This window comes from Bos indicus, chromosome 17 (genome assembly GCF_029378745.1).
Source record: "Bos indicus isolate NIAB-ARS_2022 breed Sahiwal x Tharparkar chromosome 17, NIAB-ARS_B.indTharparkar_mat_pri_1.0, whole genome shotgun sequence".
In the NCBI taxonomy this organism is placed as follows: domain Eukaryota; kingdom Metazoa; phylum Chordata; class Mammalia; order Artiodactyla; family Bovidae; genus Bos; species Bos indicus.
The window spans coordinates 72227492-72253617 of record NC_091776.1 but is presented as its reverse complement, the minus strand read 5'-3'; the positions used below and the strand labels follow the sequence as shown (position 1 = coordinate 72253617).

Below are 26126 nucleotides of genomic sequence, written 5' to 3'. Positions count from 1 at the left end.
CCCTGTGTTTATCCTGGGGGCACAACCCGAGGCAGGAAACAAGCTTTAAGGCTCAGAAGACAGTTTCCCCCACAAGTGGCTTCCTGGCAGCCTGAGCACAAGAGCTGTTGTTCCCACAAGGGAGGCAGAGTGGTGCCTCACCCACTGGGATGGCCGCAGGACAGAGGATGGGGCGGCCCGGCCCTTCCCAGGCAGGAGCCTCCAGGCAGCCCAAGAGTCAGGCAGCCAGCAAGGGACCGGGAGAGGCCCGAGGCCGGCCTTCATTCCTCCCCGCAGCCCTCCGTGGGGTGGTGAGTGAACAGAGAGCCACGCAAGGCTGGTGTGTCCTGAGCCCTCGGGCCGCCTGGCCTGGCCTGGCCTTGGGAGGACTGTGCGACGAGCTGTGGGTGCAGGTAGCGTTGCTGTGGCTTTAATGGAGGCAAGCCTATTGACAATAAATAGGGGGACAAGCGGGGACCTGGCACGTCTCTGACTTCCGGGACACCCAGGGCCCCGACGTGCACCTGCGCCGGGGGGCCTGGCTGTCCGGAGATGCTGACCCCTCCGGCTGGGAGCTGAGCTCAGAGCCCTTCCCGCCTCACAATTCATCCGGAGTTGGACTCCACCTGCCCAAGCTCTGGGTGGCAGGACAGGACCCTTACACCGACCTTGATGAGGGTTGGGGGTTGCTGTACGGCCCACATCAAGGCGTCTTGGCAACGTGACCCATGGCTTGGCAGGAGGCACAAGCCATGCTGGGTCCCTGCAAGACGGTAGGGGACCCAAAGCCAGTTCCCTGACAGGCTCCTTGCCCCTCTGGGCCCTGGCCAGGCCCTTCCTCCTGTGGAGTCCTCACCATTGAGGCCTGGCATCCCACCCTGGGAGAGGCTGCAAGCCAGAGACCTGCTTCACTGTCCGTTTCCTGGGGGACGTGTATCCTCAGCAATGAGATGGGGGGTTTGGGACACCCCCGTGTCCACTCAGCTCCCTTCGGGAGGCTCTGGACACTGGACCCCTAAGCTGCAGGCCCAAGTGTGACCGGCACGGTCTGCAGCGGGCAGGGCAGCATCATTTGGGCCCTCATATGTCGGCCCCCAGCTCTGCACACTGCTTGTCTGAGATGTGGGAGGCCAGCGAATCGATGATGTCCAGCAGCAGCTGCTGGCTCAGCGAGCGCAGCGTGGGCAGCTTGGAAACCTGCGGAGGCAACCAGAGGCCAGAGGATAGAACCAGGTTCTCCCTTCTGCCCCGGGCCAGGCAACCGCGGTCTTCTGGGGGGCGGGGAGCGGCCAGCGGGTGGACCTCTCCGTCTGGTTACCCCAAGTGCCCACTGCTTCAGGGGGCCAGCCTCCAGCCCCCTGCACCCCACCCAGGCCTGGCTACCGACGGGAGTGCGCCCTGCAGGCAGGGCGGAGCCCTGACCTTGGTGAACTGGTGCACGATGATGTGCAGGCAGTGCCGCTTCATGTCCAGGGCCTGCGTCTTGTCCGCCGCCTCCAGGATCTGCAACAGCGGGCTCCCTGAGGCGCTGCCCCGGCCGCCCGCCCCGCCCCCGCCCGGACGCGGAGGGCCAGGGCCACACCTGTAGCACGTTCTGCACCGTCACGTTCATCTCCAGGTTCTGCTTGCAGTAGGCCTGCAGCCGGTTGTTGTAGAAGCCGTAGTAGTAGGGCGCCGAGAACAGGTAGCTGGGGGCTGGTTAAGGAGCCGCCGGCCAAGCGAGCCTGCCTCCCCTCCACCCTGAGCCTGGGCTGCCCCGCCTCAGCGCAGGAGGGACCTGCCCACCACCAGGACGCGGGGCTCCCATCCAGGCAGGGCAGACCTGCCCTCTGCCTGGGCTCTGAACCACTTGGGGGTCCGGGGCCCAATTCAGGATCCAAAGAACACCCGAGGCTCCTCTCCCAAGGAAAGTCCCCCACGCACCTGCAGACCCATCCTCGCCCTCCCCTGCACCGACCAGCACGGAGTAGACATGGCTGGGAGCCACGTGTCCTCGAAGCCCCCCATCCCTCCTGGCTGCAGACCCCTCTGAGCTGGACCGACTGCTCCAGAGAGCTCAGGGGAGACGGGGCCACCAGGAATCCTTGGGAAACGGCCCAGCCCCTGGCTGGCGGGGTCCAAGGCTGCCGGGCGTGGCCGGAAGCCCTGAGGCTAGGATGCAGGGAGTCCTCGGGCGGCATGTTGACCTCGCCATAGTAGATGTAGCGCAGCATGGACTCGAAGGCCTGCCTGCTGGGCACCATCTCCCCAATGGAGATGTTCACCTGGCCGTCCTCGGGCATGAAGGACCGGAACATGGCCTCGAAGTAGCTGCGGGCGGCAGGCAGCCTCAGCAAGGCAGCCAGCGCCCGACCCGAGCCCACGCGCCACACCCCACCCACCTGGAGCGGGCGGCCAGGATGGCCTTGTGGGCTGGCCGCGGGTGCCCGTCCAGCAGGAGGGTGATGTCGCAGAACTCCGCGCCCGCGCCCTCCAAGTATGCCTTCATGTCCTGGATCAGAGACGTGCCTGGGGGCGTGGAGGGAGCCTGTTAGAGGGCTGCTCCTGACTTAGGGCTTGATACCCGCCCCCTGGGCATCTGGCACGTGGCCTTGCTCCCCCCAACAAGCCCCTCCCCCTGCTTTGGCCCTTGGGGCTCCACCCCCACCCGCAGCCCGGCCTCCTCTCTGACTTGGCCCCCGGAGCCCGCCCCGCCCCTGTGCTGTGTCACCTGGAGCCTAAGGTCCCTTCCCGGCTCGGTGGGGACAGGAGAAGGAGGCACCGAGCATCTGAGGGCCGCGCCCACCCCTCATCAGGCCCCAGACCTGGGCGCACCTGGAAGAAAAGCTGACCCACTAAAGATAGACCCCAGGCCTGGCGCCCCGGTCAGGGCAGCAGCTGCCAGCAAAGGCCCATGTGTCCCCGGGAACGCCCCCGGAGGTGCAGCCCTGGCGCCCAGCCCACCTGGCGGGGCTCCGCCTTGCCTGAGCATGAGTCGCCCGCGGTTGGACCCTGTGCCCAAGGTGCCCTCTGCCCTCAGAAGAGGCGGGCTCCCTACCGATGTCCACAGGCTGGTCGGAGGGGGCGCGGGGCGGCGGCTGCTGCTTCCGCCGCACAATCTCCACGATCAGAGGGGAGGAGAGGCGCTCGAATTCCTTCATCATGATCACCTGGTTGAAGTGCGACTCCTTCACCACGAAGTTCAGGCAGTGCTCCTGCACACAGGCGGTGGGCCCCGGTCAGGACCCCCGGCCGGGCCGCAGCGGGAGGGGCGGGGGCGGGGGCCGTCGGGGGACCCTGGCGGTACCTTGAGCTGGCCCAGCTGCAGCCGGGCGGCGCTCTCGCACACGACCAGCACGTTCTGCAGGTCCACCGAGGCCTCGATGTACTGGCGACACAGCTGCTCTAGGCGGCAGAGCTGGAAGCCCAGCGCGAGCTTGTACACGTCCATGATGAGCAGCACGTCCTCCACGTGACCTGCGCCCCCAGAGCCCCCGTGAGCCTTGGGCCGCGCGGGGGAACTGGGCCTGGGAGCCAGCGGCCGCCCCGCCTGCCCACCTGGGGCCCGCCCACCGGGCCCGCCCGCCGCGGCGCGCCGACCTTTCCGCGGGTACTGGATCTTGTCGGTGTAGAGGAACTGCATGAGAACCTCGAACGGCCGCGCCTCCGCTTCGCGGATGGCCACGCGCAGCAGGGCCGGCCGGGCCGCTCCTGCAGCAGCCGCGGGGCCCTCCCTGGGCGCCGGGGCCGCCTCCTCCTCCAGTTTCTGTAGGCAGAGGAAGAGGGCTCAGGGCGCCACGGAAGCGGCAGGCGGGCCGGGGCAGGGGTGCCGCGGGGCGCGCGCGGCCTCACCCGCGCCTGCGCGATCTTCCTGCGGAGCCAGCGGCTGCGCGCCGTGACGATGGCCACGTGGCCCTGCACGCGCTCCTCCTTCTGCGGGGAGAGGCAGGGCTCGGTGGGGGGCGAGGGCCCGGGGCAGGGGCCGCTGGCGGGCACGGGCAGGGTGGGGGCACCCACCTCGCCCAGCACGAACTCCACGTCGCAGAACTGGCGGCTCTCCCACAGCCGCCCGTAGTCTTCGTGCAGCGTGCACTTGGGGTAGCAAGAGAACTGCGAGCAGAGACCCCGCTGCTGGCCGGCGCGGCGCAGCCCGCCGTCCCGGCCCACGAGCGCCCGCCCCCACCCCGGCCTCGGCGTCGGGGCTCTCCGCGGCAGGCCACCCACCTGGAACCTGTACATCTCCCCGCTTCGGATGTTGTTGTCCACTGTGCCCCCGAAGATGTACATGGCGTCTGAGATGACGGCGGCCGCGTGGAAGAGTCTTCCGCTGGGCAGCTGCGTGGAGAGGGGTCAGTCAGCGTAAGGGAGGGGAAGGCCGGGAGGTGTCCGGTGGCGGGGCTGCCTGAGGCCCCGCGCCGGCCAGGCTGTAAACGAGGACGGCACCTGTGGCCTGGAAGAGCAGGGGATCACAGGACAGGAGACCAGACGCCCCCCTCCCCAGAAAAACCACGTGTAGGGGGAGGTGGGGCCTGTGTGCGCAGAAGGGAAGGGTAGGCCTTGTGCCCCGCGAGGCGGCGCCAGGCGCCACGTGCTGCACTCCTGCGGCCCGGCCAGGGGGCGTGGGCTCCGGGCCTCCCCTCACTTGCTGGGTGACCCCCGAGCCTCTGCCTCCTGACCACACCACCGGCTCCAGGGCGTGAGTGGGGGGTGGGGGAACCACGAGGGTGCCGGGCCTCACCTCTGAGGCAGGCAGGGAGGGCTGCCTGGAGGTGGTGCTGCCGAAGTCCAGGCCGAACACGTCCCGGGACTTCTTGCAGCCGGCCCGCTCCTCGGAGCCAGGAGCGGGCACCTCCTCGGAAGCAGACGCTCGCTCTGGCATCTCGGCCCCGCCTACCTGGGGGTGATAGGTGCGAGCAGAGGCCCTCAGCAAGGGCTGGGCCGGCGGCGGAAGGCCGCTGCTGGCCTCACCCAGCATGCAGATGCTGGGTGCTGGGTGCTGGGGCCACAGCGTGGGTGTAGGAGGGGCCGGAAAACTGGGGGCTCCCCCGGCATGGCGGAGACGGGATCCAGGCCTCGTTCATGCGCACATCCCGGGAACGTGCTCGGCACGGCGCATGCACAGCGCTGCCACGTGTTACCCGCAGGTGCTCAGTGGAGGGCAGAGGGCTGGGCCGGCGGTGTCTGGGGCCGAGGGCCCTGGGCATCCCAGCCTCGCTCCTGCTGGCCGCCTGGAGCTCCCGGCTCTGGCCTCAGCCTCCGGTGGGCCAGCCGCGCTCACCTCGCTATCCGAGCTGGGCTGGATGACCTCCCAGGTCTGGAAGTCCACGTCGTAGCAGTGCAGCTCGTTGGGGAGGGTGTTGTCAGCAGCGCCCCCGAACACATAGAGGTGGCGGTCAAAGGCCACCATGGTGTGTCCGTAGCGCCGCTGCGGGGGCGGCGGGGAGCCCCGGAGCAGGTGCTCGGTGGGGATGCGTGTCCACCTGCGGGGCGGGTTCACCCTGCGTGTGACCACCCATGGAGCGGCGGCTCCGCCTGGGCTCTGAGCCCCCGCCCCAGTCCACCCTGGCGCCAGCCCCGTCTGGCCCCTCGGGACCACCGCGGGGTCCGCCTCAGCCTCAATCCCCCATAGAGCAGGCAGCAAGGGAGGGCTAGGGGCAGCTGTCCTCACGCTGGGACCCAGAGGAGCCCATCCAGGCTGCGCAGGGGCCTGCGCCAAGGTGGCCGGCTGCGTGTGCGGCCCACAGGGCAGCCCCTGGCGCAGGTGTGGAGCGCTGACGGGGGCTCCACCCACAGGGCACTCACGTCTGGTCCTTGAACTCGAACTGGAAGAGGTTGTTGGTTATCTTGGCCCCACTCTGGCCCGAGAAGACGAACATCCTGTCCCTGCACACGGCTGCGGGGAAGTTGCAGCAGGAGGGCGGGATCTCGCCGCTCTGGGCCACCTGCATGGTGCGGAGGCCGCTCAGCCCTGCACCCGGCCCGGGCCACTGAGCTGCGGCTACGCTCACCCCGAGGAGTCACAGTCCACATCTGAGCAACAGCTTAAAGCCCCCACGTGAACGGGCCCAGGGTCAACAGTTGGGGTGAAGCCCTCACGACAGGGGCAGCAGGGCAGCGGGCGGACAGACCACCCCGGACCCCAGCAGCGGTCGCCCCCATTGTGCCCAAGGAAGGATGCACTGTCCCCAGCTTCGGAAGCCGCAGGCTCGGCGTGGCCGCCTCCCGCCCCACGCCCCTCACCTCCTCCCAGCACGTGAGCTCCCGGTCCTGGAGGCCGATGGTCCACATGTCGTTCAACCTGCATCAGGACAGAGGGGGCGGGACCCCGCAGCTGGGCTGGTGGTCAGGGTGGGCCTGGGCCTGGCTGGGACAGAAGGCCCAGGAGGGAATCTGACCGGGGACTACAGAGTGGTCTCGGGGTGGGGGCTTTGGCTGGGGGCTGCCCCAACACTCCTGGGGCCACCATGAAGCCTGTGGCACTCGGGGCTTCTGGAACTGGCTGGGGTCCTTGGTGTTTTTGCAATCAGAACACAGCAATGTCAACGTTCCACAACAGGAAGGCGCCTGCTTCCCCCGCTCTGAGCTCCGAGGACACCAGCTACGGTCCTGAACATGCTTGACCAGCAGCCCAGACGTGGGGGGCCCACCACGCCTTCAGTCATCCCAGGAGTTTCAGGGGAGCTGGCACCTGTCCCTGGTGGGGGTCTGGTGGGGGGCCTCCACTCAGCAGCTTTCCCCAAGCCCCATCCACACACCCACCCTCCTGAGAAACCCAGCTCCCACCCGCTCCCCGGGGCAGGAGGGCCGCTCTGTCCCCCGGTGCGTCTCCGGGCCGCGGCCTACCTGGCGTTGCCGTCATAGCCCGCGAAGATCCACAGCTTGTCGCTATACACCGTGGCACCGTGGGCCGAGCGGGCGACTGGCAGCCTGGGGCGAGTGGAGGGCAGGGCTGGGGGCACCCTGGGCAGAGCTGAGCTGCACAGCCCCACACAGCCCGGGTCCCAGCCCTGTGAGCCCCACCGCCCTGGGGCGGCCATGCCCACACCCGCTGACCCGGGCTGCTGGGAATAAGGGACTGGCAGAGTCTGAGCCCGCGAGGCCAGGGCACTGGACGAGGAGTCACACGTCCAAGGGCACAGAGCCCCCTCCAAGCCCCCGCCTGGTATCGAGGGGGTGCCTGTGAAGCAGGGTCAGAGAAGCGCCATCCGCAGAACACTGGGTCCTCTACCCTCTGGAGGGATCTACGGGAGCTAAGAGCCAGGGACGCATAAACGGGGCCGGCTGGCAGCTGACACGGACTCCCAGCTCGGGCCGCTGTGTGCCCTCTCTCAGGCTGCGGGCTCCTCATCTAGCTTTTAAAGTCTTCGCTGGATTTATCATAACACTGCTTCTGTTTTGTGCTTCCGTCCTTTGGCCGAGGCAAGTGGGATCGTAGCTCCCTGACCAGGGTTCGAACCCACACCCCCTGCCTTGGAAGGCGGAGTCTTAACCCCTGGGCCGTCATGGAAGGCCCCTTCATCTGTAACCCCACAGAGGCCAGTCCAGGCCGGCCACCCCCCAAGACCCAGCATGGCAGCCCGTACAACCCCAAGGTCTCAGCAGTCTCACCGTCCTTCAATTTTCCACTCTGTCCACTGGCCAGTTGCAAACTTGTATTCAAAGAGGTCGTTTTTGTTCTTCAGGTTTGAGTTGGAGTAAATGTCGCCAGTGTAGCCCCCTGTAAAGAGAGCAAGGAGCCCTCAAAGGCCAATGTGTCAGTTTAATCTGCAAACCCAGGGGGCGGGGGCGGGATCTGCCCTCGGTCAGCGTGTCCCCCAGGATCCCTGCAGCCCATCAGCTCCTGCTCAAGGCTCTGGGGACAGCAGCCGGGCCACAGAGGCAGACGGTGCCCCCCTGGAGATCAGGACGGTCGGGGGAGGGGCCCCCGAGAGGCCCCCGACCCAGCACATGCGCTGGAGGACGGGGCACAGAGAGGCTGGCCCAGCACAGCCCGGGGCCGAGGCTCGATGGGAGGCGCCTCTCACCGAAGACGAACATGCTGCTCCCGTAGACCACGGCAGAGTGGTGGTAGCGGGGGGCCGGAGGGGTCCCAGTGGTGAAGGCCCTGGGTGGGGGAAGGGGCATCAGGTGTCAGCGCGGGCAGCCCCATCACCCCCAAACTGCCCTCTACCTTCTTCCGATAGAAGCCTTAAAAAATGCCAACTAAGGAAAAAAACAAGCAAGCACTAGACCTAACATGTAGCCCCTCTGCCAGAGACCGCCGTCCACAGCCGGGGTGTGCACCTCCCCGCCTTCCCCACAATTACGCCTCTGGGAATTTTCTGTAACTTCTCTATGCCCAACTCAGTGAACACGAATCTGAGCAAACTCCAAGAGACAGTGGGCTTCCTTGGTGGCTCAGCGGTAAAGTATCCGCCTGCAATGCGGCCCAGGAGCCAGCTGCAGGAAACCCAGGTTCGATCCTGGGGTCGGGAAGATGCCCTGTAGGAGGAGATGGCAACCCACTCCAGTCTTCTTGCCTGGAGAATCCCATGGACAGAGGAGCCTGACTGCTACAGTTCACGGGGTCACAGAGAGTCGGACACGACTGAAGTGATGTAGCACAAAACCGCATCAGGAGACAGTTGAGGACAGGGAAGCCTGGCATGCAGCCTATGGCACTGCCAAGAGTCAGACTGGACTGAGCAGAGTGGGATCACGAGTTGGCATCCTGGCCACTCTGGAACCATCCCCTGCTGTGGCCCCAGGCTGCAGGTGTCCATGGGACTTATTCACGGAATTATATACCCATTTATATTGCTTTCCTGGGGCTGCTCCTTTTCAGACTTTTAACCGAAGCAATTTTTAACCATGAATTCAAAGTCTTGAGAGTGATTTTCCAGTTCATCCATAACTCTTGGACACAGGTTACAATCAAGCGTGAGAGAAACATCACACAAACTGAAGTGACCCCAGCGCCACCCGGGGGTCTGGGCAGGGTGCCGCTGCAACTCCCGGGCCCAGACATCCTCCTCTGTCAAAGGTGGGGGTGGTGAGACACCCCTGCCCCCGCGGAAGGCAGGGCCCAGAGCTGCTGCAGAGGCTGGCAGCGGGCACAGCTCGGGAGGAAGCCCAACACTTCCTAGCCCCGGGACCTTTTCCTCCCCTCAGATGGGAGCTGCCCCCACCGGGGCTGGACTGGAGCAGAAGGGGACAAACATCCAGAGCTCAGAGAGGGCAGGTGTCTTGCCCAAGACCACACAGCAGGCGAAGGACCCAGGACCTGCAGGCTGCCCACTGCCCGTGCAGGGCCTCCTGGAATGGGATGGGCCCGGGGGAAGGGAGGGTGGGGGGCAGCTGCTGGTCGGCCCCTGTAGTGGCGGAGACCATCCTGGAAAGACCCGTCAGCTCACGGCCCCCCAGTCGGCTCCCACAGCAGCCCCTGGCCTGGGAGATGGACCTGGTGGTGGAACAGCTCTCCTGAAGCAGAGTCTAAGGACCCACAACTGGGTCAAACAGATCCCTTAAAATCACAGGATTCGGAAAAACCAATCTCAGCCATAGCCCAGAAAAGAAAGTCAGGAAGTAGAAAGAAGAGAGAAGGCCGCCAGGGGTCACTAAGAGAGGGCCGGGTGCGGTCATCAACTGCTCGAAGCATCTCTAGCTCTGCCTGCACGGGACCCGGACAGGGGTGCTCCGTGTCTGGCCGGGGCGCCCACCTGCACCAGGAGCAGTCCTTCACGTCGAAACGCAGGAGGTCGTTGAGCATCGTCTTCCTGAAAGACAGCGGGGACCGGGGGATGGACACTGAGCCAGGGGTGGGGCAGCTGATTGAGAGGCTCGGCCAGGGCGACCAGCTGATGCTCAAGGGCCCAGAGACGGGACCCCAAAGGGAGCTCCCCGTGGATGCGGGACCCAGGGCCGCCATGGAGGCGGGGCCAGCCTGCCTGGTTCCAGGCACCTTGTGCCTCCCCAGCCACCCCACTCCCGCTCCCAGGCCGCAGAGGGTCAGGGAGGCCTCTTGCCTTCTCTCTCTTCCTGTCGCCTCTTTATCGCAGAGCCAAGGTAATAACCACATTCAAGATACAATAAAGCACAAAGCAGATCCACAGGCCACCTAACAACGCCCCACGTTACCCCCCAGCCCTCATAGTGAGAGCAAGAAGGGGTTCCACCCAAGAAGGGCCCAGCGCCCCTGCCCGTGGGCCGGGCCTGTGCCCCCGCTCCCTCTCCAAGAAGCAGCCTGGGCGACCACAGGGCCTGAGGCCACGCCCCACGGGCGGAGAAGCAGAGCAGACCGGGGCCCCGCCCTCACCCTGCACACCCCTCTGAGCCGGAGGAGCCACCTTTGCCTGTTTACAAAGTTACAACTCGAAAGAGACAAATCCTTCTCTTAGTGTCTCGTTGCAGAGAAAATGTTTCTGCTTCCGGCTACACAGCTGTCACCCAAAGGCTGTGTCCCGGGCACAGGGCGGGGGACTCATCACCCCCAGCCCTGCGCTGGCCACTAGGCCTTTTCTGGCTCAGGAGGTCTCCTTCAGGCTGCAGTAAACCCCTGGGGATGGATGCCTCTTCCTCAGTTCATTCCCGGAAATGACACACATGTATTGAATCGTCAGCCCTGGGCCAGAGCTCCAGCCTTGGCCGAGGAGACAGATGGCAAACATCTGGGTGCTCTGAGGACCAGTGGAGCCCGTAAGAGGCGCAGAAGTGGAGGGGAGGCCACCAGCTAGTCCAGTTGGTCTGAGGGGTGGTGGGGGAGGCCTCAATCCCAGGAGATTTAGAGGAAGGGGAGGGAGGGTGGGAAGCAGGGAGGCAGTGGGAGGGTCCTCACGTGCCATCAAGACACAGCGAGGCAGAGTGTCCAGTGCCGCACAGGCAAGAGCAGGGGAGCTGTGGGCACAGGTGTGCCGGGTCTCACACACTGCCAGGAAGGCGTGCGCCTTGCCCCAAAGAGAGGGGGCCATGCGGGGTTATGAGCCGAGAAGGAACGTGCTCCAGATGGCTGCACATGGGCAGAGAGGCTGGAAGCCAGGGGTCATGCCTAGGAGACCCTTCTCCCCAGTGTGCAGGCCCCACGGAGGGATCCTGTGGGACCGCGGCCGCAGCCCGTCAGAGGCCAGGCCTGCCTGAGCTACAGGCCGGTCTGTGGCGGAGAGGGGCGGACAGCTCAAGGGCAGGATCGGTCTGTGCCCACAGCTCCCCTGCCCCACAGGGACACCTGTGTCCTGGGCCCTGACAGCCCGGGGCTCACTGACCCTCAGGAGCACCTTTCAAAAGCAAGGCGGAGGCTCACCGCCTTCGACAGAGGAGATCCGGGGGCAGTGGAGGGTTGAAGCCACCTTCTCAAAGCCACCAAGCTGACCTCAACCGAGCCCCGTGTGTCCAGGAACCCAACTTCAGCCTCACACTCAGCTGGCTCCCAGCCCTCCAGAGCCCCGAGGGGCCATCCCTGGCCTCTCCTGTGTACATCTGGGGTGGACGCGGCAGGGAAGCCCAGCAGACTCCAGGCAGCACAGTTCTGCCACACTGATCCCTCTGCTCCAGACTCTTCCTCGTTGGCCTGGCTCACTTCTCTCCAGGGAGGCTGAGCAAACTTCACAGCCCTCTCCTGGTGCACAATAAGCCTTCCGGCCTGCTGTGCTGCGCTTGGTGGGGCCCCGCCCTTGCTAAGACAGCTCGGTGCCTCCGGGGAGATGCAGCTCCTGGAGGAACCAGGCCAGCAGCAGGACGCGGCCGCAAAGACCAAGGGCCACCTTGGCAGCTGCAGCTGCTTCACGGAAGGAACCAGCCACCACTGAACCAGGAACTGTCGTGGGGTGGAGATGGGCCACCGGGAAAGGCTGTTTGCCAGGCACGTGCAGCGAAACGTAGGGAAACCCTTGAGCAAGTGAGAGATGCGGGAAGGCAGGAAATCTGCGTCCTCCCAACCCTGTCAGCCGCCCACGTGAGGCACGGGGAAGGAGGAGCGCCTGGCCGAGGCACCGGCCAGGGCAGACATGTCTCCTTCAAGGCTGAGTCCACTCATGCGGAAAGACAGAGCCGGTTCCCTGACCTGAGTGTGTGCTCCCCACAGCTGAGGGAGCCTCACGGATTCGGCAGCCCGTGCCCAGGGCTTAGCTAACACCTGGAAGAGTGTCAGTGGAGCTGCAGAGACCAAGTCCCCACCACCCCACTCCTCCCTTGAAACCCAGACTCACCCGTTGTCTCCACCAAACACATAGATGGCATCTTTATAGGCTACCACCGTGTGCTTGCTGCGCCTGGAGAGAGGGGGCAGGCGGCCGTCAGGCCAGGACCCTCCTGGGGGGCACCCGCCAGCCAGACTCGGCACGGGGGGCTGCCACCTAAGTCGGATAACAACCCTCCTCCCCAAGATCGGTGGAGACTCCCAAGCTCCAGCAGCACCCCCAAAGGGCTCCGAGCGTGGAGACCCCTGACTCTCCCACCCCACTGCGGAGCCCCGGGGCTCCAGCTCCACGCCCACAAACACAACGTGACCGTAGTCCGCAGCCCCGGGCACTGTGCTCGGGGATCCCCCCAGAAGCCCCTTCCCCTAAGCCTGATCACCAACCCCCCAGCCCCCCAAATACTACCGCGTCGGGCCCCGGGACAGCGCAACCCGGCCTCGCCCCTGTGCCGCGCCAGAGACCCGCTCGGACACCCCCGTCCCCGGGACCCCCCGCCCCGCCGTACCGGGCCCCCACGAACTCGTCGCAGGGCGGGAGGCGTCGCCAACGATGCACGGTCTCAAAGGGCCCGAAATTGAGCGTCAGGTACTCGACGCTGTCCGAGCAGCTGTGGTCAAAGTCCACGCTCGGGGCCACCTTGGACCGCGCGCCGCCGGCCAGCGCCCCGGCCCCGATCGGGCCGCCCGAGCCGCCCGGCCCCGCCATGCCGAGTCCTCGGCCGATGGGACCCGGGGGCTGCGGGACGCGCGGCCGCCGCCCCGAGCAGCCCCCGCGGAACTACATTTCCCGGCGAGCACTGCGCCGGCCTCCGGCGAGCACTTCCGAGTTCCGGCGAGCACTTCCGAGTTCCGGCGAGCACTTCCGAGTTCCGCCGCGCACCTCCGGGTTCAGCCGCGCACCTCCGGGTTCAGCCGCGCACCTCCGGGTTCAGCCGCGCACTTCCGGCCGGCGCCGTCCTCACTCTTGGGCGAGTCTCGGATGGACTCTACCTGCTGGCCTGCGGGGCGAGCTCATGGTGGTCTCCCCAGAAATGTTTTCCGCGGCGCGCCGTACCCACTCAGCCCCCGCTCCAGAGTGCGTGGACCCGGCAGCTGCCCCGCCCGGCCCGCATGTCCCCGGCGCGGCTCCCGGCATGCCCTGTGCGCGTGGCTCCTTCGCGATTGTCCGCCGCGCCCGGAATCCCGAACGGAAGGGTTCCGGGCTCGCAGCGGCCCCCGTGGTCCCCGCGGCAGTCCCATTCCTGCTGGGTCCCCGGCCCGGCCCTCTTCATCTCCGCTCCCCTTGGCCTTCCTTCTCGTTGCGAGGCAGCGTGGCGCGGAGGCTCTGGGTTCTCGGTCCTACTCTAGGCAGAGCCTCAGCTGCTTCATCTGCGAAATGGGCATTCAGGAAGCTTAGGTTGCCACGAGACCCAGTCCTCGGCCCTAATGTGGTCAGCGCCGCGGAACTGCCAAGCGCGAGCTGCCTTTGCCCTCTGAAGACGCACCTCCTGTCTCAAACCCTTGGCACACGTGCTGTCGCCTCTACCTGCAGTGCCCCTCCTTCAAAATCCAGAGCCAGGACTTTGATCTGCGGGGGGCGGGGGGGTGGGGAGCGTCCCTAATCCCCGGGGGGTGCAGAATCAGCTGCTTCCTCCTCGGGGCGCTCCCAGACCAAACTTCCTCAGTGTGACACTTCGGTGGTCTCTGGTCGTGCCTGTGTCCCCCGTGATCTGCTTTCTCCCTCGTGAGAGTTTGCCCAGGTATAGTGGAAGTCACACAGATCTGCAAACGTGTGCGTTTTAATGTTAAGATAATGTCTAGTACGTTGCAGGGTACCACAGGGGACCAGTCCCAGTAAGTAGAGGAAGAGGCAAGCCCGCCCCCCCGCAACCATTGCCAGCAGTCCTCAGCACCGGAGGCCTTGGGTGGTGAGCATTTCCTGGAGGCCACCGAGGCCTCTCTGGGGCGGAGTAGCGGGGTGGGGTGTGGGGGGGTGAGCCAGGCAGCCGAACGCAAGCACTGAGGGCGCTTAGGGTCTGCCCGGGGGGTCCTGGGAACTGTAGTTTGGCACTTGCCCCCTGGGGCTCAGCCTCTGACCCTGGCGCCCCAGCGAGCCCGTGCCTTGTGCAAACTCAGGAGCCTTTCCCTGTGAGCCAGGACATGTCACCGGTCCTGTAGGAACGAGAGGAGGTGTGAGGGCAGAGGGCAGCAGGCTCCCCCTGGGCACCAGGAGCAGCGGGCCCCTGAAGGCAGCAGGAAGCTGTGTGCGGCCCTGGTGCCCGGTGGGGCAGTGCCCTTGGGCAGAGGGGGAGACCACCAGGCGCAGGCTCCGGGCTGAGGTGGGAAAGGCTCAGAGGAAGGAGAGGGCGCACGTACTTGCTGTGCAGCACAAACAGCCTTCTCGAAGGCAAGAGGGAGAGACAGAGAAGGCCAGGGAAAAGCGTGTCATTCCTGCCCCCTCCCTTGGTTCCCCGTTTCCAGCGTGAGCCCCCCTATCCCGTGGCCTCCAAGCTTTCCTCGGCCCTGGGCAGCAGGGTGGGCCTGGGGTGTGGGGGGTCTCTGCAGGTCAGCTGAGCCCACAGGATGAGTCCCAGTGGTGCCATGCTAGGATGAAGTTACAGGAGTAATGGCTGCTGCCTGGTGTCCCTCAGACCCCAAACAACCACCCCAGGACTCTGCCAGGGCCTCCCCAGGAGCAATGCGAATCACATTTTTCCATGGCTGTGTTCTAGGCAGTGGGGTGTCCAGGGCCCTGTGACTGCCCTGGCAGTGGGTCTTGACCCTTCCCTGCAGCACTGGCCCCGCCCTGGACACGGCCTTCTTCCCTTCTACCCACAAAAGCACAAACAAGCAGCCCGCTCCCAAACCACAACCCTTGTCCCACGTGACACCGTAGCCCTGGGAGCTTCAAGCTGGTTTATGGGGGGACAGGGAGAGCCCCGGGAGGCTGTGGGGGCAGCTTGAACCAAGGCCTCCGGGACATCTGCTCCCTCCCCGGGGCCTCCAGCACCCACGCTCACTCCACTTCCCGCTTCCGGATGGTGCGGCCGGAGGCCAGAACCTCAGCCACCTTAGACACGATAGGATCGTAGTTCATGCTGGCCACAGAGATCACCTCGTCGCCCCTGCAGGGAGAGGTGGCCGAGCCTAAGGACTGCCAGCAGCAGCCCCTGTCCTTGGAGACCCGGATGCAGCTGGGCCCAGGGAGGCTCCCACTCGGAACCAAGGGAATGCTCTGACCACCTGGCACCCCCTTGGCCCAGCACAGCTTCTGGTCCCGTGGGACCCCGTGAGGCTCCTGCCCAGTGGGGTTGAAGGCCGACACCTGTCCTGGGACCCCGCCCTCTACCTGTGTCACTGTCCTCGGTGTAAAAGTAGGCCGTCAACCCCCATCTCCAAGAGCTGACCTCAGATTAAGTGTCCGCCTCCCGCGGGGCGGCTGTGCCCCACCTCTGTGCCCCTCTCCTGGCCGGTCCCCCGCCTAGCTAGCCCCCCTTGGAGGAGCGCTTCTCCCGGCCAAGTGCCCCCCGCACCCCCGTGGCTCTCACTTGGTGTAAAAAGCCACGAACTTGAGCTCGTCCAGATCCCCTTGGATAATGACGTCGTCGAAGCCTTCTCCGTAACCTGCAGGACGGGCGGAGGGGACGTGGCTTCACCAGGTCCGCGTGCAGCGCCCTTCCCACGATGCCCCCGGCAGACCTGTAAGGGGGGTCCTGGTCCCGCCGCCAGCGAGCTCCTGGCTTCCACCTGCAGCCGCCGTGGTCCCGCCCCCGGGATGCTCCTAGCCCCGCCCCCGGTGCGCGCCTAGCCCCGCCCCTAGGTTGCTCCTGGCCCCGCCCCAGGATACTCCTCACCCCGCCCCTAGATGTTCCTAGCACCACCCCCTGATGCTCATGGCCCCGGCCCTGGATGCTCATGGCCCCGCCCCTGGATGCTCATGGCCCCGCCCCTGGATGCTCCTAGTCCCGCCCCCGGATGCTCCTAGTCCCGCCCCCGGACGCTCTAGCCCCGCCCCCGCACTCCGCCACACCTGGGCCCTGCCCTCGCCGAGGCCCCTTGGTACCTGCGTAGCGCAGGCTCTTGCCGAACATGGCGGTCCACAGGAACGGCACCGTGCTGATCTCCGCCTCCTGCGCCAGCATGTTCTGGGCCGCCACGCGCCCTGTGGGTTCCGCGGTCGTGAGCGCTCCGCCCCGAGGCCTTGCCACCCCTCTACTGCTTGCCCGCTCCCCCTCGCTCTCCGGGGACCCCTGATATGTGGGGCAGGGACGGTGAGTGCCCACCCCTGCTTGCCAGTGATGGGTGCAGAGGTCACGCGGGGCCCAAAGCTGGCCATTGACGTCCAGTGCCTGGACTGGGTCCGGAAGGGGCCGGCTTCCTGGGGTCACCACATCAGGTGTGACTCAGACACCTCACCAGACAGGTCAGGTCTGAGGAGGGAGGCAGGACAATGGGGCACCAGTGTCCAGGGAAGCAAGGACGACAGGCTGATTCAGGGCCTGAGACAGAAAGGGGGCGTGGCTCCCCTGTTTGACTGAGGGGTCCCGTCTGCAGCTGGATGTCTGTGACCGTCCCCTGGACCCTCCCGGTTAAATGTTAATTATATGAGCAGTTCAAAAGCTTGGAACTGTGGAGCTGGAGAAGACTCTTGAGAGTCCCTTGGACTGCAAGGAGATCCAACCAGTCCATCCAAAAGGAAATCAGTCCTGAATATTCATGGGAAGGACTGATCTTAAAGCTGAAGCTCCAACACTTTGGCCACCAGGTGGGAAGAACTGACTCATTTGAAAAGACCCTGATGATGGGAAAGATTGAAGGCGGGAGGAGAAGGGGATGACAGAAGATGAGATGGTTGGATGGCATCACCGACTTGATGGACATGAGTTTGAGCAAGCTCCAGGAGTTGGTGATGGACAGGGAGGCCTGGTGTGCTGCAGTCCATGGGGTCGCAAAGAGTTGGACATGACTGAGTGACTGAACTGAACTGATATGAGCAGTTTGTGTTCCTTCAAACCTAGCACCAACCGCAGACCTTGGACCTGAACAGAGGTTGGCACCAGGAGAGGGGCTTCAGGCTCAGATGACATGAGGGTGAAAGGAACGGATGAGGGTGCAGGGCGTCTGGCCTCTGAGAAGCTAACTGGCTGTACCTGCAGCTGAGGGGCCTGGACCATGTGTGTGCAGTGACCGCCCAAGGGGAGGGGGAGGTGGGTTTCCAGGCCCAGACGGCCACCTCCCAGGGGCCTGCAGGCGGCAGCCAGGTTCACAGAGTCTGTCGGGTGGCCCAGAGGGGATGCAGTGGGGAGCTGGACTGGGTCCTACTAACCGTCCCCCCAGGTGACTGCACGGGTTGGCGAGGACTTCTGAGGAACGTAATGTTTGAGGACAACGGGAAAGGAGAGGCTGGGGCAGGGGCAGTGGGCGGGACACTGTGGCGGCGGGACTGGGTGCCCAGAGGATGCTGGAGGGGTCTAGAGAAGGAGGTGGCAGCGAGCCAGCTCTGTCGCCTGTGTGAGGCTGGCTGGACAGGCCACTGCAGAGCCTTGAATGGCAGACCCCAGGAGCAGGACCCAAGGGCAGCAACTGAGGGGCAGGCCTGGGGAGAGGCTGGGACCTGGGGACGGCCTCCCGCCCCCTGCTGCCTCCGGGCTGGCGGTACCCTGGGCGTGAGCCATCTGCCAGTGGGGAATGTTCACTTTGCGGTTGTTCCTCCAGGCCAGAGGGAAGGTAACAGCGTCGCCAGCTGCAAACACGCCGGGGATGTTGGTCTGCATCATCTGTGGGGGGAGTGCGGGGCTCATGGGTGGGACAGGCACCCCACGCGGGTCCTCCGCCATCCCACCAGCAGCTTGCCCACCTGCCCCAGCGGCCCCACCTTGTTGACGGGGATGAAGCCGCGGGAGTCCAGACTGATGCCGCTCTGCCTCAGGAAGCCCGTGGCAGGCACCGCGCCTGGCGGGACAGGGCCACCGTGTCCACGCCTTCACAGCCCGTCCCCTCTGCGTGGACCCCCAGAGACCCTGGTGTCTCCCATCAGGCCTCAGGTACCACCTCCGAGAAGGTCTCCATGAAGCCCCTGGTGGGGGTGGGCATCCACACCTTCCCCCAGCCCGTGTTACTTCCTCCCCCAACTGGCACCTCAGCTGGAGCAGGGGCCAGCTAGAGCCTCACCTGTGTCCACGCGGTTACTGGGCAGGGGTCACCAGAAGCATGCCCTGTGCCAGCCCAGGCCAAGCACCAACTCCCCAAGAGCCCTGACCGGTGGGCATGGTCAGACAGGCTGGGCAAGGGGAAGGGACTGGCCCAAGGTCAGTGTCGAGCAAGAGGGGGTGACCCTGCTCCCTGTGGCCGCCTGCCCCCTACTTACCGATGCCCACCACGCAGACGTCGGCCCGCACCACCTTGCTGCTCTTCAGCACGACCTCCTTCAGCTGCGGAGAGTGGCGGGGCGGGTGAGCAGCTCCAGGGCACAGGAGAGGGGCAGAGGGGCCGGGATGGGGGCAGTGGAGGAGGGCCCACCTTGCCCTCCTGGGCCCGCAGCTCCGACACCTCAGTCTGCATGTAGAACTTGACGCGGTTGTTCTCAAACATCTGCCAGTGGGGGTGGGGCGGGGGGCGCAGGGGTGAGAGCTGAACGGGAGGTACAGGGTAGGCGGGGCCGGCGCGGTGGGTCCCCCGGGGCTCACCTTCATGAGGGTGTGGCCGACGCGCTCCCCCAGGAACCTCCTGAAGGGTGTCTCCTCCACCTCCACCACGGACACCGAGTGGGCCTTCTCAGTCAGGTAGGCGGCCACCTCCATCCCTGGGGCGGGGCGGGGCGGGGCCGGTGCGGCGGGCTGGCACCCTGCACCGCCCCTGCCAGCGCCGCCCCGGGCTCCCCCGGCTGCTCACCCAGGAAGCCGGCCCCCACGACCACGGCGTTGCGGCCCCGGGCCAGCCTCACCACGCGGTTGGCGTCCTCCGGTGTCCGGATGGTGAACACGTTCTCCACGTCTTTGCCTTTGCAGCTTAGGGTCTTGGGGCTGAGACGGGCCAGAATTGGGGAGAGGGGCGGCTCCCAGCTCCCCCTCAGCCCCCGCCCCGAGTCCTCCCCCTGCCTGGCGGGGGGCGCGGGGTCCCTCCCACCTGCTCCCAGGTGCCAGCAGTAGCTTGCTGTACTCCAGCTTGAAGCCATCCTTGAACACAGCCTTCTTGTTCCTGACGTCCACCGTGACCACCTGAGACCCCCGCGGGGTAGAGCGTGGCCTCCAGGTCCTCCACCGTGCCCCGTGCCCGCCAGGCCCTCTGGGCAGCTCCACCACCCGCTGAACCTTCCTCCCGGCACCAGAGTGGCCCTCTCACGCTTCAGCCCCACCTCCTCCTCAAAGCCCTCCTGAAGCCCCTGGCCCCACCCCGCTACCCTGGGGCCGGCCCTGTGTGTACTATGATCGCCTCAGGCCTGGGGCATCCCTGGGTGCCTGGGCCCCTGGGCAGAGGGGTGCAGAACACACCCACACCTCCAGGGGCCTCACGCCCGCCCTCCACGGCGCCCAGGAAGCCCTCCCAAGCCTGCTCCTCCGCCTCGTCCGCACCTGGGCCTCGGTGAGCACCTCGATGCCGTGGGCTCGGAAGAACTCCTTGGGCCTCAGGGCCAGCTGCTCCGGCTGTGCGTCCAGAGACTGCCGGGGACGCCGGCTTGAGACGGGGCCAGGCGGCCACCGTCCCCTTGGCAACTGAGAACCGAGGCCTCGTGCGTGCGGGGCAGCCCGGGCCACACAGAGGCTCCAGGGCGGAACTCTGCCGACCAGACCTCCTGGGCACCACAGACGGGCCTGGCACAAGCGGAGAGGGCAGCCGACCGGACCCCCGGGGGGCAGCGAGCAGGGTCCCAGGGGCCCTAACTGTGGGCAGAGGGGCGAGGGTCTGGCCCCGCCCAGCGTCATTCACGCCCCGCCCAGCCCCATTCGCGCCCCGCCCACCTTGCTGAGCTTGGGCCGGTCGTAGGGAAGGTGGCGGTCCAGCGTGCACAGCACGATCCGGTCTGAGAAGCCCTCCTGCCTCAGCGTCTCCGCGCACACCAGACCGGCTGCCCCTGAGCGGAGGGGACGGCGGGGGACAGGTGTCAGGAGCCCCGTCCCCAACCCACCCTGCCCCAGAGGACCGACCACCAACCTGCGCCCACGATCAGCACGTTGGTGCTGCCGCTGTAGCCGGCGCTTGGCGAGATGCACGTGGCCATCACCTTGGTCCTTCGCTGCAGCTGCAAGGCCTGGGGGCGGCCGGCAAGCTGGGGGCAGCTGGGAGCGGGGGTCACCGCCATCCCCCCTGTGCCCACCCAGCGGGCCAGGCTCTCCTGCCCCAGTGGTGCCTCTTCCCCACCGGGGAAGCCCTTGGCCGGCCTGCCAGGCTCCCTCCCACCCCAGGGACCCAGAGGCCCTCCCGTGGCCTTTCTCTCTGCCTGAGTCCCCCAGCTCCCACACCCTCACCTGCTTGCTGGCCCGGATGTACACCTTCTCTTTCTCGATCTTCACCTACAAGGGCTGTGGAGCTCAGGCCCGGGCTTTGGGGTGCTCCGGCCCCTGCCCCCCTCCCCGGGGCTCACCCCACTGCACGCCAGGCCCCACCTGGAACTTGTGCAGACTGTCCAGGCCCGGGAAGTCCTCCAGGTCCCCGGTGCTGACGTTGAAGCAGGCGCCGTGCCAGGGGCAGCGGACCCGGCCACGGGACAGCACTCCTGGAGGGGGCAGGGCTGGGCCACCACAGAGGCCGGGCTCCAAGGGCACCCCGGTCCCGTGCCCACGGCCCCGGAGCCCCCCACCAGCAGATGGGGCCCCCGTGGGCACCCACACCTCACCTTTCACCAGGGGCGCGCCGTAATGCGGACACTTGTGGCCCAGGGCGTGAAGCTCCCCGTTGTCCTTCACCAGCAGCACCTTGCCCCAGCCCAGCTCCACCTCCCGCATCCTGCGGGGGCGGCTGCCCTCAGAGGCTAGGGAGCAGCCCCCAGCCCCAGACCAGCAGCAGCCTCCGAGGCAGTGCCCCACCCCCGCCTCCCACGCCCTCCCAGGCCCAGCACCCACTGGCCATTCTCCAGGTCCTTGACGTGGCAGACAGCGGCCTCCACGCAGTCCTGGGCGCCGGGGTAGGGGTGGGCGGTGGGAAGGCGCTCGTCCGCGTGGAAGTGGCGGGCGGCGCCGTTGCCCTGGTAGGCCCGGGGGCTGCCCCTGCTGCCGGTGGACAGCTCCTCCTTGCCCCGGTCCTTCTCGGGCAGCACCACCTCGATCTTGAGCTCCACTGTGGGCAGGCGGGGTGCGTGTGAGCCTCCAGCCCAGCCCACCCCTCACCTACCCCTCCAGTGGTGGGCAGAGCGGAGGTACTGGGGGGGCCCTGGGCAAGCTCAACGTGATGTCTCATGCATTTTTTTCCTCACTAACAAAATGAGCCAGGGGCACCAGCAGCGCGCATTCGCCCCAGATGCGGCCCCTTCTCCAGGAACCCACGTGCGGGTGAGAATTTGGGGCTGGAACCCTGCTGACCCCAAGGGCGCGGCCACCATGGAGGATGGGGGCGGCCTGAGGACACAGCCCGGGTCACGGTCCCTGAGTGAATCTGGGTAACGGAGGTCTGCAGAGGTTTGAAACTTTTTCAAAATTAAAAGAAAAAAGTGTATATGCTATGTAATTTCAACTGGAGATAGCTGCTCTGGCCAGCTGGAGAACCCCTCATTATTTGCCAGGTGCTGAGTGCAGGGGGCCTTGAGGGTGGACCCCACCCAGGCTGTGTGTGCGGAGGACACAGGCGTACCCCCCTCTCGTGGGGCCGACTTGGGCAGGCACTTAGCGAGATTATCACTTTCTTTATACTTCTCCACATTTTCCAAATTCCCCACTATGAGCCTCGGGTATTTTTCTAATTAGAAGGGAACAATAAACAGAATTTTCAGCAGCGATAATCCAGCCTCCTGGCCCGCGGCTGCAGGGAGCAGGGCTAAGCACAGGGCGCTGAGCCCTGGCACAGCATGGGTGCCCCCTGCCCCAACCCTGGGCCCCTGAGCCCGCAGGCCCCTCCCCCCAGACCTGACCTCCAGAAACAAAGAGCCCAGGTGGCTCCTCGGGGCCTTAGCCCAGGCGGCGGTCCCCTTGGCCTGGGCCCTTGTGCATTCCTGGCACAGCTCAGCCCTGCTGGTCCTCCTAGACACAGCCCGGGGGTCACCTGCACTGGCTGCCCGCCCCCACGCTGCCCTAAGCCCCCAGCCCTGCCCAGCCCCTCATCCCTCCATCCAGCGCCCCCCGCCCGCCCCAGCCAAGGTGCAGGCAGGGCTGAACGCAGTTCCCTGAGTCCAGGGGCAGGAAGGGCCCGCCCACACATCACACCGAAGCTGTTGCATCAGGTGGGGGCCTCTGGGTGGGCTGGGCTTTTGCCTTCATTTTCCACACTCGATGTAACAGCGATAGAATGTTTTCAGAAGAATTAAAAAGAAAAATACCGTGGACTCAGCTGACACCAGTTACGTGAGCTGCAGACCAGAGCTCACAGGAGCAGCCTGGCAGGGGCCCAGAGAACAGCCAAGCCCAGCTGCCTTCATCCTGTGTCCTCCAACAGAAGACGCTCCATGATGCAGCCTAGGGAGGGCGCTGCGGCAGGAGCCACGCGGGACCCTTAGCCCCTGTCAGCAGACGCCCTCACTGTAAAATGGGAAGAGCAGAGCTCACCCCCTTGGGGGCAGTGCAGCTGAAGGAAATAATCCATGCAACTCAGAGCAGATGCCCAATAGGTGAAGCTGCTTGGCAGTGTTTATTTGCTCAGCTTTGAGCCTCCTGGTGGCCACGGCAAAGAGGGAAAGCCTTTAAGTAGCAGTCGTGCCCTAATGAAAGGAAGGTGACCAGGGGCTTCCCTGGTGGTACAGTGGGTAAGAATCTGCCTGCCGATGCCGGGGATTATGGGTTTGATCCCTGGTCTGGGAAGACTCCACATGCTGTGGAGCAACTGAGCCCCGCACCACAGCTGCCGAGCCTGTGAACCCAAACTACTGAAGCCCTCCCGCCGAGAGCCTGTGCTCTGCAACGAGAAGCCGCCACGCTGAGAAGCCCGCACACCGCAACGAAGGGCGGATGCTGGCTGCAGCCAGAGAAAGCCCGGGCAAAGCAATGAGGCCCAGTGTGCCAACAGCAAGGACACAGGCAGGCGACCAGATGCCAAGAAACCTGCACTTCTCCCAAGTTCTGAGTTTAGAAAGGACAGGCTAGGAGCACTTCCCGAGAAACACGGGGCTCCTGGAGCCCGGGGTGTGCTGTGATGTGCTCTGAGCCACAGGGGCCCTGGAGGTGGACAGGGAGGACTTTGCCCAAGCCTCTGTGCTCCTTTGGGTCTCCCTGTGGGCTGGGGACCCCCAGAGAACTCTCCTGGCTGGAAGGCTCTCATTCCCATGCGCTGAAACCCCAGACCTGCTCCGAGTGGGCCCCGGGGCCCTGAGTTCCTGCCCCCCCCGCCACAGCCCACAGGGAGCCCAGCCCCCCAGAGAGGAAAGAGTAGCATCCTGCGAGGGTCTCCCGGGTGCCGGGCCCTGTGCCAAGTGCAGCAGTGGGCGCGGGGGCACAGTTATGAGGCCTGTCTCATGGTGAGAACACAGGCTCAGAGAGGCGACGTCGCCTGCCCGAGGCCACACAGTCTGGAGCAGGCACCGGATTTGAGCTCAACAGCACTGCCCCTGGTGTGGTAAGAGTGACCTGCCCCTGTCCCGGGGGTCCTGGGGTCGGGGCTCTGAGAGCGGCAGGAGGGCCCCTGTGCCAGGGCATCCAGCCAGCCCAGCAGCCCTACAGGAGGCTGCTCCAGGGCCAGCCAGCACCCTGGGGCCCACTGCCGACGGGTGGGAGTCACGGTCAAGACAGTTACATCTTTTGCCCGAGGGCTGGGTTTCCACAGCTTGGGAGCAGGGGGCCAGATGCAGGGGTCCCTCTGCCTGGCCTGGCACCCCCTTGCCCCCAGGTTCCTCCTCAGGCCCAGGGAGAGGAGAAAAGGCTCGCGGGCTTCCAGGTCGTGGAGCTGCCGGCTATCAGGTAAGGGCAGCTGGGCGAGCGGGCAGGGGGCGGAAGTGCTTGGGCCAGGCAGGGTGGGGATGTCCTCCGCCAATGGGGAGTGTGTCCAGAGAGGCCTAGGAGGCAGCCCGAGGTCACACAGTGGTCAGAAGAGACGGCAGGGCCGGACCTGCCCGCTCCACCTCTGAGTGGCCTTGAGAGCTCAGGCTTATTTTTTGGGGGGATGTGGGTGAGGCTCAGAGAGATTGCTCGAACGCCATGGGTCACATGGTGGCCGGGGTCTCCCCAGGGCCCCCTTCCTCAGCCCTGAGGGGGACAAACCCCACCCCCGCGCATGCCCCCAGCAGCAGGAGGAAGCCTCCCCTCCCCTCCCTGAGAAAGGCACCGCCATTGTTCCCACCGCCAGCACCCAGAGCCCCAGATAAAGAGGGCTCCAGCCGCCCCCCCTGCCCACAGCGTTAGCATTCGGCGGCCTCCGGGTCTGACCTACTTCGGAGGCAGAGGGGGAGGGACAGAGGGAGGCGAGAAGGGAAGAGGTACCTGGCTTGGGCTTGGAGAAGCAGCCGCCCATGGCGCGGGGCCTGCAGGCAGGAGGGCGCGCTGAGTGGCAGCTGTGGGAGGCCTAGGGTGCCCCCTGGGGCGCTGGGCCCCCCGCGGCTCTCAGAGATGCTGGCGCTGCCATCCAGCGGGAGCTGCCTCCGGGACCTGCGGGGAGAAGGGCAGCTTCGGGACCAGGGCTTGGTTGAGGCTGCGAGTAGAAACAGCCTGGGGGCTTCGGAAAGGGGCCGCGCTGGGGCCGGGTCCCCGAAGCATCACAGACTGCACTTCCTTCCCGGCCCCCCAGGCTCAGCACCCTCACTCCCCTCCCCTCTGGCCTGCCTCCCCCTTAGGCCCAGGAAACCCCCTGATTTCTGCGGCCCTCGGAGCGCTACCGCCCGGGAGCCCTGGGGCCCTCTGTTCTTCTGGGCGGCCACCGTGCCTGGGGTCAGACCCGGGTCACCTTGACCAATCAGAGCTTCTCCTCCTGGCTGGGGGCACATTTAGCACTCCCTGGCCCTGCCCAGACCTCGGCTGGCAGCCCCGGTACCCACCTCCTCCAAGGGCAGCTGCTGCCTCCCGTCCCGGCGCCAGAGTGGACCGAGGCCGCCCGTCTGGGAAGGCAGGGCCAGGGGCAGGGGTCCAGGAGGCGGCCCAGCGTCCACCCCTCCCCCAGCGCGCCGAGGCCAGGAGGGCCGGGGGCGGGGCCGGGGGCAGGCCACCGGTCCCCAGGGAAACACAGCTCCACGTGAACAGAAGTGGGCTGCCCGCCCGGCCCGACGGGGTGGGGGAAATGGAGGCCAGGCGCACCGCCCGCTTCCGCCCCCTCCCCCACTCTCCCCCCAAGCCTCTGGTATTGGGGTTCTGCCCAAAAGCAGATGGAGACACGGGAGGGCCCAGGGCTTGCCAGGGTCAAGCAGCAGGTAGGGGCGTCCAGGTGGCCTCCCGCCTACTGACTTCCAGGCAGACAGGGGCCCAGGAAGGCCCGGTACCGCCCTGCAAGCCGCGGGGCTGAGGAGGGCTCACCCCCTCCTCCAAGAGACCCCGCGGCCAAGGAGCTCCCAGAACCACAGGGTGCCTCCTGGAGCATGCAGCTTACAGGCTGGGCTCGGAGGGCCAGGACGGAGCTGTGGCGCCGCGTCTACAAGGGTCTCCCCACTCTTACCCCCCAGAAGTTCTTCCTGGAGTTTAAGCAGCTGAAGTCCACCTGATCTGGTTCAGATCCCAGCAAGGGCCCCAGAGGGCGCCTGAGAGCAAGGGGCCTGGGAACTGCAGGGAGTCTGGGGGGGACGGTCCACTGCCTGGCACCCGTCTCACCGTCCTGGCGGGCCGCCGCAGGAGGGATGGCACCTGAAGGCCACCCAGGCGCACCCTTGCTCTTTCCCCTACTCACTGCCAAGGCAGGTCAGTAAGACGGGGGCTCCACCCGCCCCACCTGCCCCTCCCTGGGCACACAGGTGCCCCTCCCC

At 66.2% G+C, this 26126-nt stretch overlaps 2 protein-coding genes across 14 annotated transcripts; both read right to left on the bottom strand.

The window, feature by feature from the left end:
• Nucleotides 1-393: 393 nt before the first annotated feature.
• On the bottom strand, nt 394-13235 carry LZTR1 (leucine zipper like post translational regulator 1). 5 transcript variants are annotated; one of them, XM_070769993.1, is made up of 21 exons: nt 13048-13235; nt 12138-12200; nt 9657-9713; nt 7983-8062; nt 7567-7675; nt 6802-6933; nt 6199-6256; nt 5761-5900; nt 5237-5438; nt 4697-4852; nt 4183-4293; nt 3976-4068; nt 3811-3891; nt 3559-3724; nt 3266-3435; nt 3017-3173; nt 2361-2487; nt 2140-2289; nt 1562-1667; nt 1402-1482; nt 394-1176 (listed from the first exon to the last, which is right to left on the bottom strand). In XM_070769993.1, exons 3-21 carry the CDS (start codon nt 9704-9706, stop codon nt 1060-1062), a joined length of 2286 nt encoding a protein of 761 aa, XP_070626094.1. In that variant the 5' UTR covers nt 9707-9713; nt 12138-12200; nt 13048-13235; the 3' UTR covers nt 394-1059. The 5 variants fall into 5 exon arrangements, with proteins under 5 accessions (XP_070626094.1, XP_070626095.1, XP_070626092.1 ...); XM_070769994.1 differs by lacking the exon at nt 13048-13235 and adding an exon at nt 13008-13026; XM_070769991.1 differs by lacking the exon at nt 13048-13235 and adding an exon at nt 12634-12903.
• Nucleotides 13236-13889: 654 nt separating this feature from the next.
• On the bottom strand, nt 13890-24822 carry AIFM3 (AIF family member 3). Of its 9 annotated transcripts, XM_019977844.2 has the most exons (19): nt 24661-24822; nt 21166-21379; nt 20940-21049; nt 20710-20819; nt 20572-20616; nt 20258-20354; nt 20065-20177; nt 19678-19764; nt 19232-19323; nt 18998-19128; nt 18793-18908; nt 18626-18697; nt 18474-18537; nt 17982-18058; nt 17766-17883; nt 16170-16268; nt 15655-15730; nt 15127-15231; nt 13890-14278 (listed from the first exon to the last, which is right to left on the bottom strand). In XM_019977844.2, the coding sequence occupies exons 1-19, from the start codon at nt 24689-24691 to the stop codon at nt 14239-14241; spliced, it is 1797 nt and encodes a 598-aa protein (XP_019833403.2). In that variant the 5' UTR covers nt 24692-24822; the 3' UTR covers nt 13890-14238. The 9 variants fall into 9 exon arrangements, 4 of the variants coding, with proteins under 4 accessions (XP_019833403.2, XP_019833401.2, XP_070626102.1 ...); XR_002182649.2 differs by having other exon boundaries at nt 16154-16268; nt 20710-21049; XM_019977842.2 differs by having other exon boundaries at nt 20710-21049.
• Between the last annotated feature and the right edge of the window lie 1304 nt (nt 24823-26126).

Excerpts from the sequence above, each read along its gene's own strand:
- AIFM3 (XM_019977842.2), bottom strand. The coding sequence starts at position 24,691 with ATGGGCGGCTGCTTCTCCAAGCCCAAGCCAG. Across the intron at positions 20,617-20,709 it reads ACAGTCTGCACAAGTTCCAG|GTGAAGATCGAGAAAGAGAA; the intron begins GTGGGGCCTGGC and ends CAGCCCTTGTAG. Across the intron at positions 15,232-15,654 it reads TTCGTGGCTTTTTACACCAA|GGGCGACGAGGTGATCTCTG; the intron begins GTGAGAGCCACG and ends CTCTCCCTGCAG.
- LZTR1 (XM_070769991.1), bottom strand. The coding sequence starts at position 12,833 with ATGGCGGGGCCGGGCGGCTCGGGCGGCCCGATCGGGGCCGGGGCGCTG. Across the intron at positions 4,294-4,696 it reads CCTCCCTGCCTGCCTCAGAG|CTGCCCAGCGGAAGACTCTT; the intron begins GTGAGGCCCGGC and ends CTCTCCACGCAG. Across the intron at positions 3,892-3,975 it reads TGGAGTTCGTGCTGGGCGAG|AAGGAGGAGCGCGTGCAGGG; the intron begins GTGGGTGCCCCC and ends CTCTCCCCGCAG.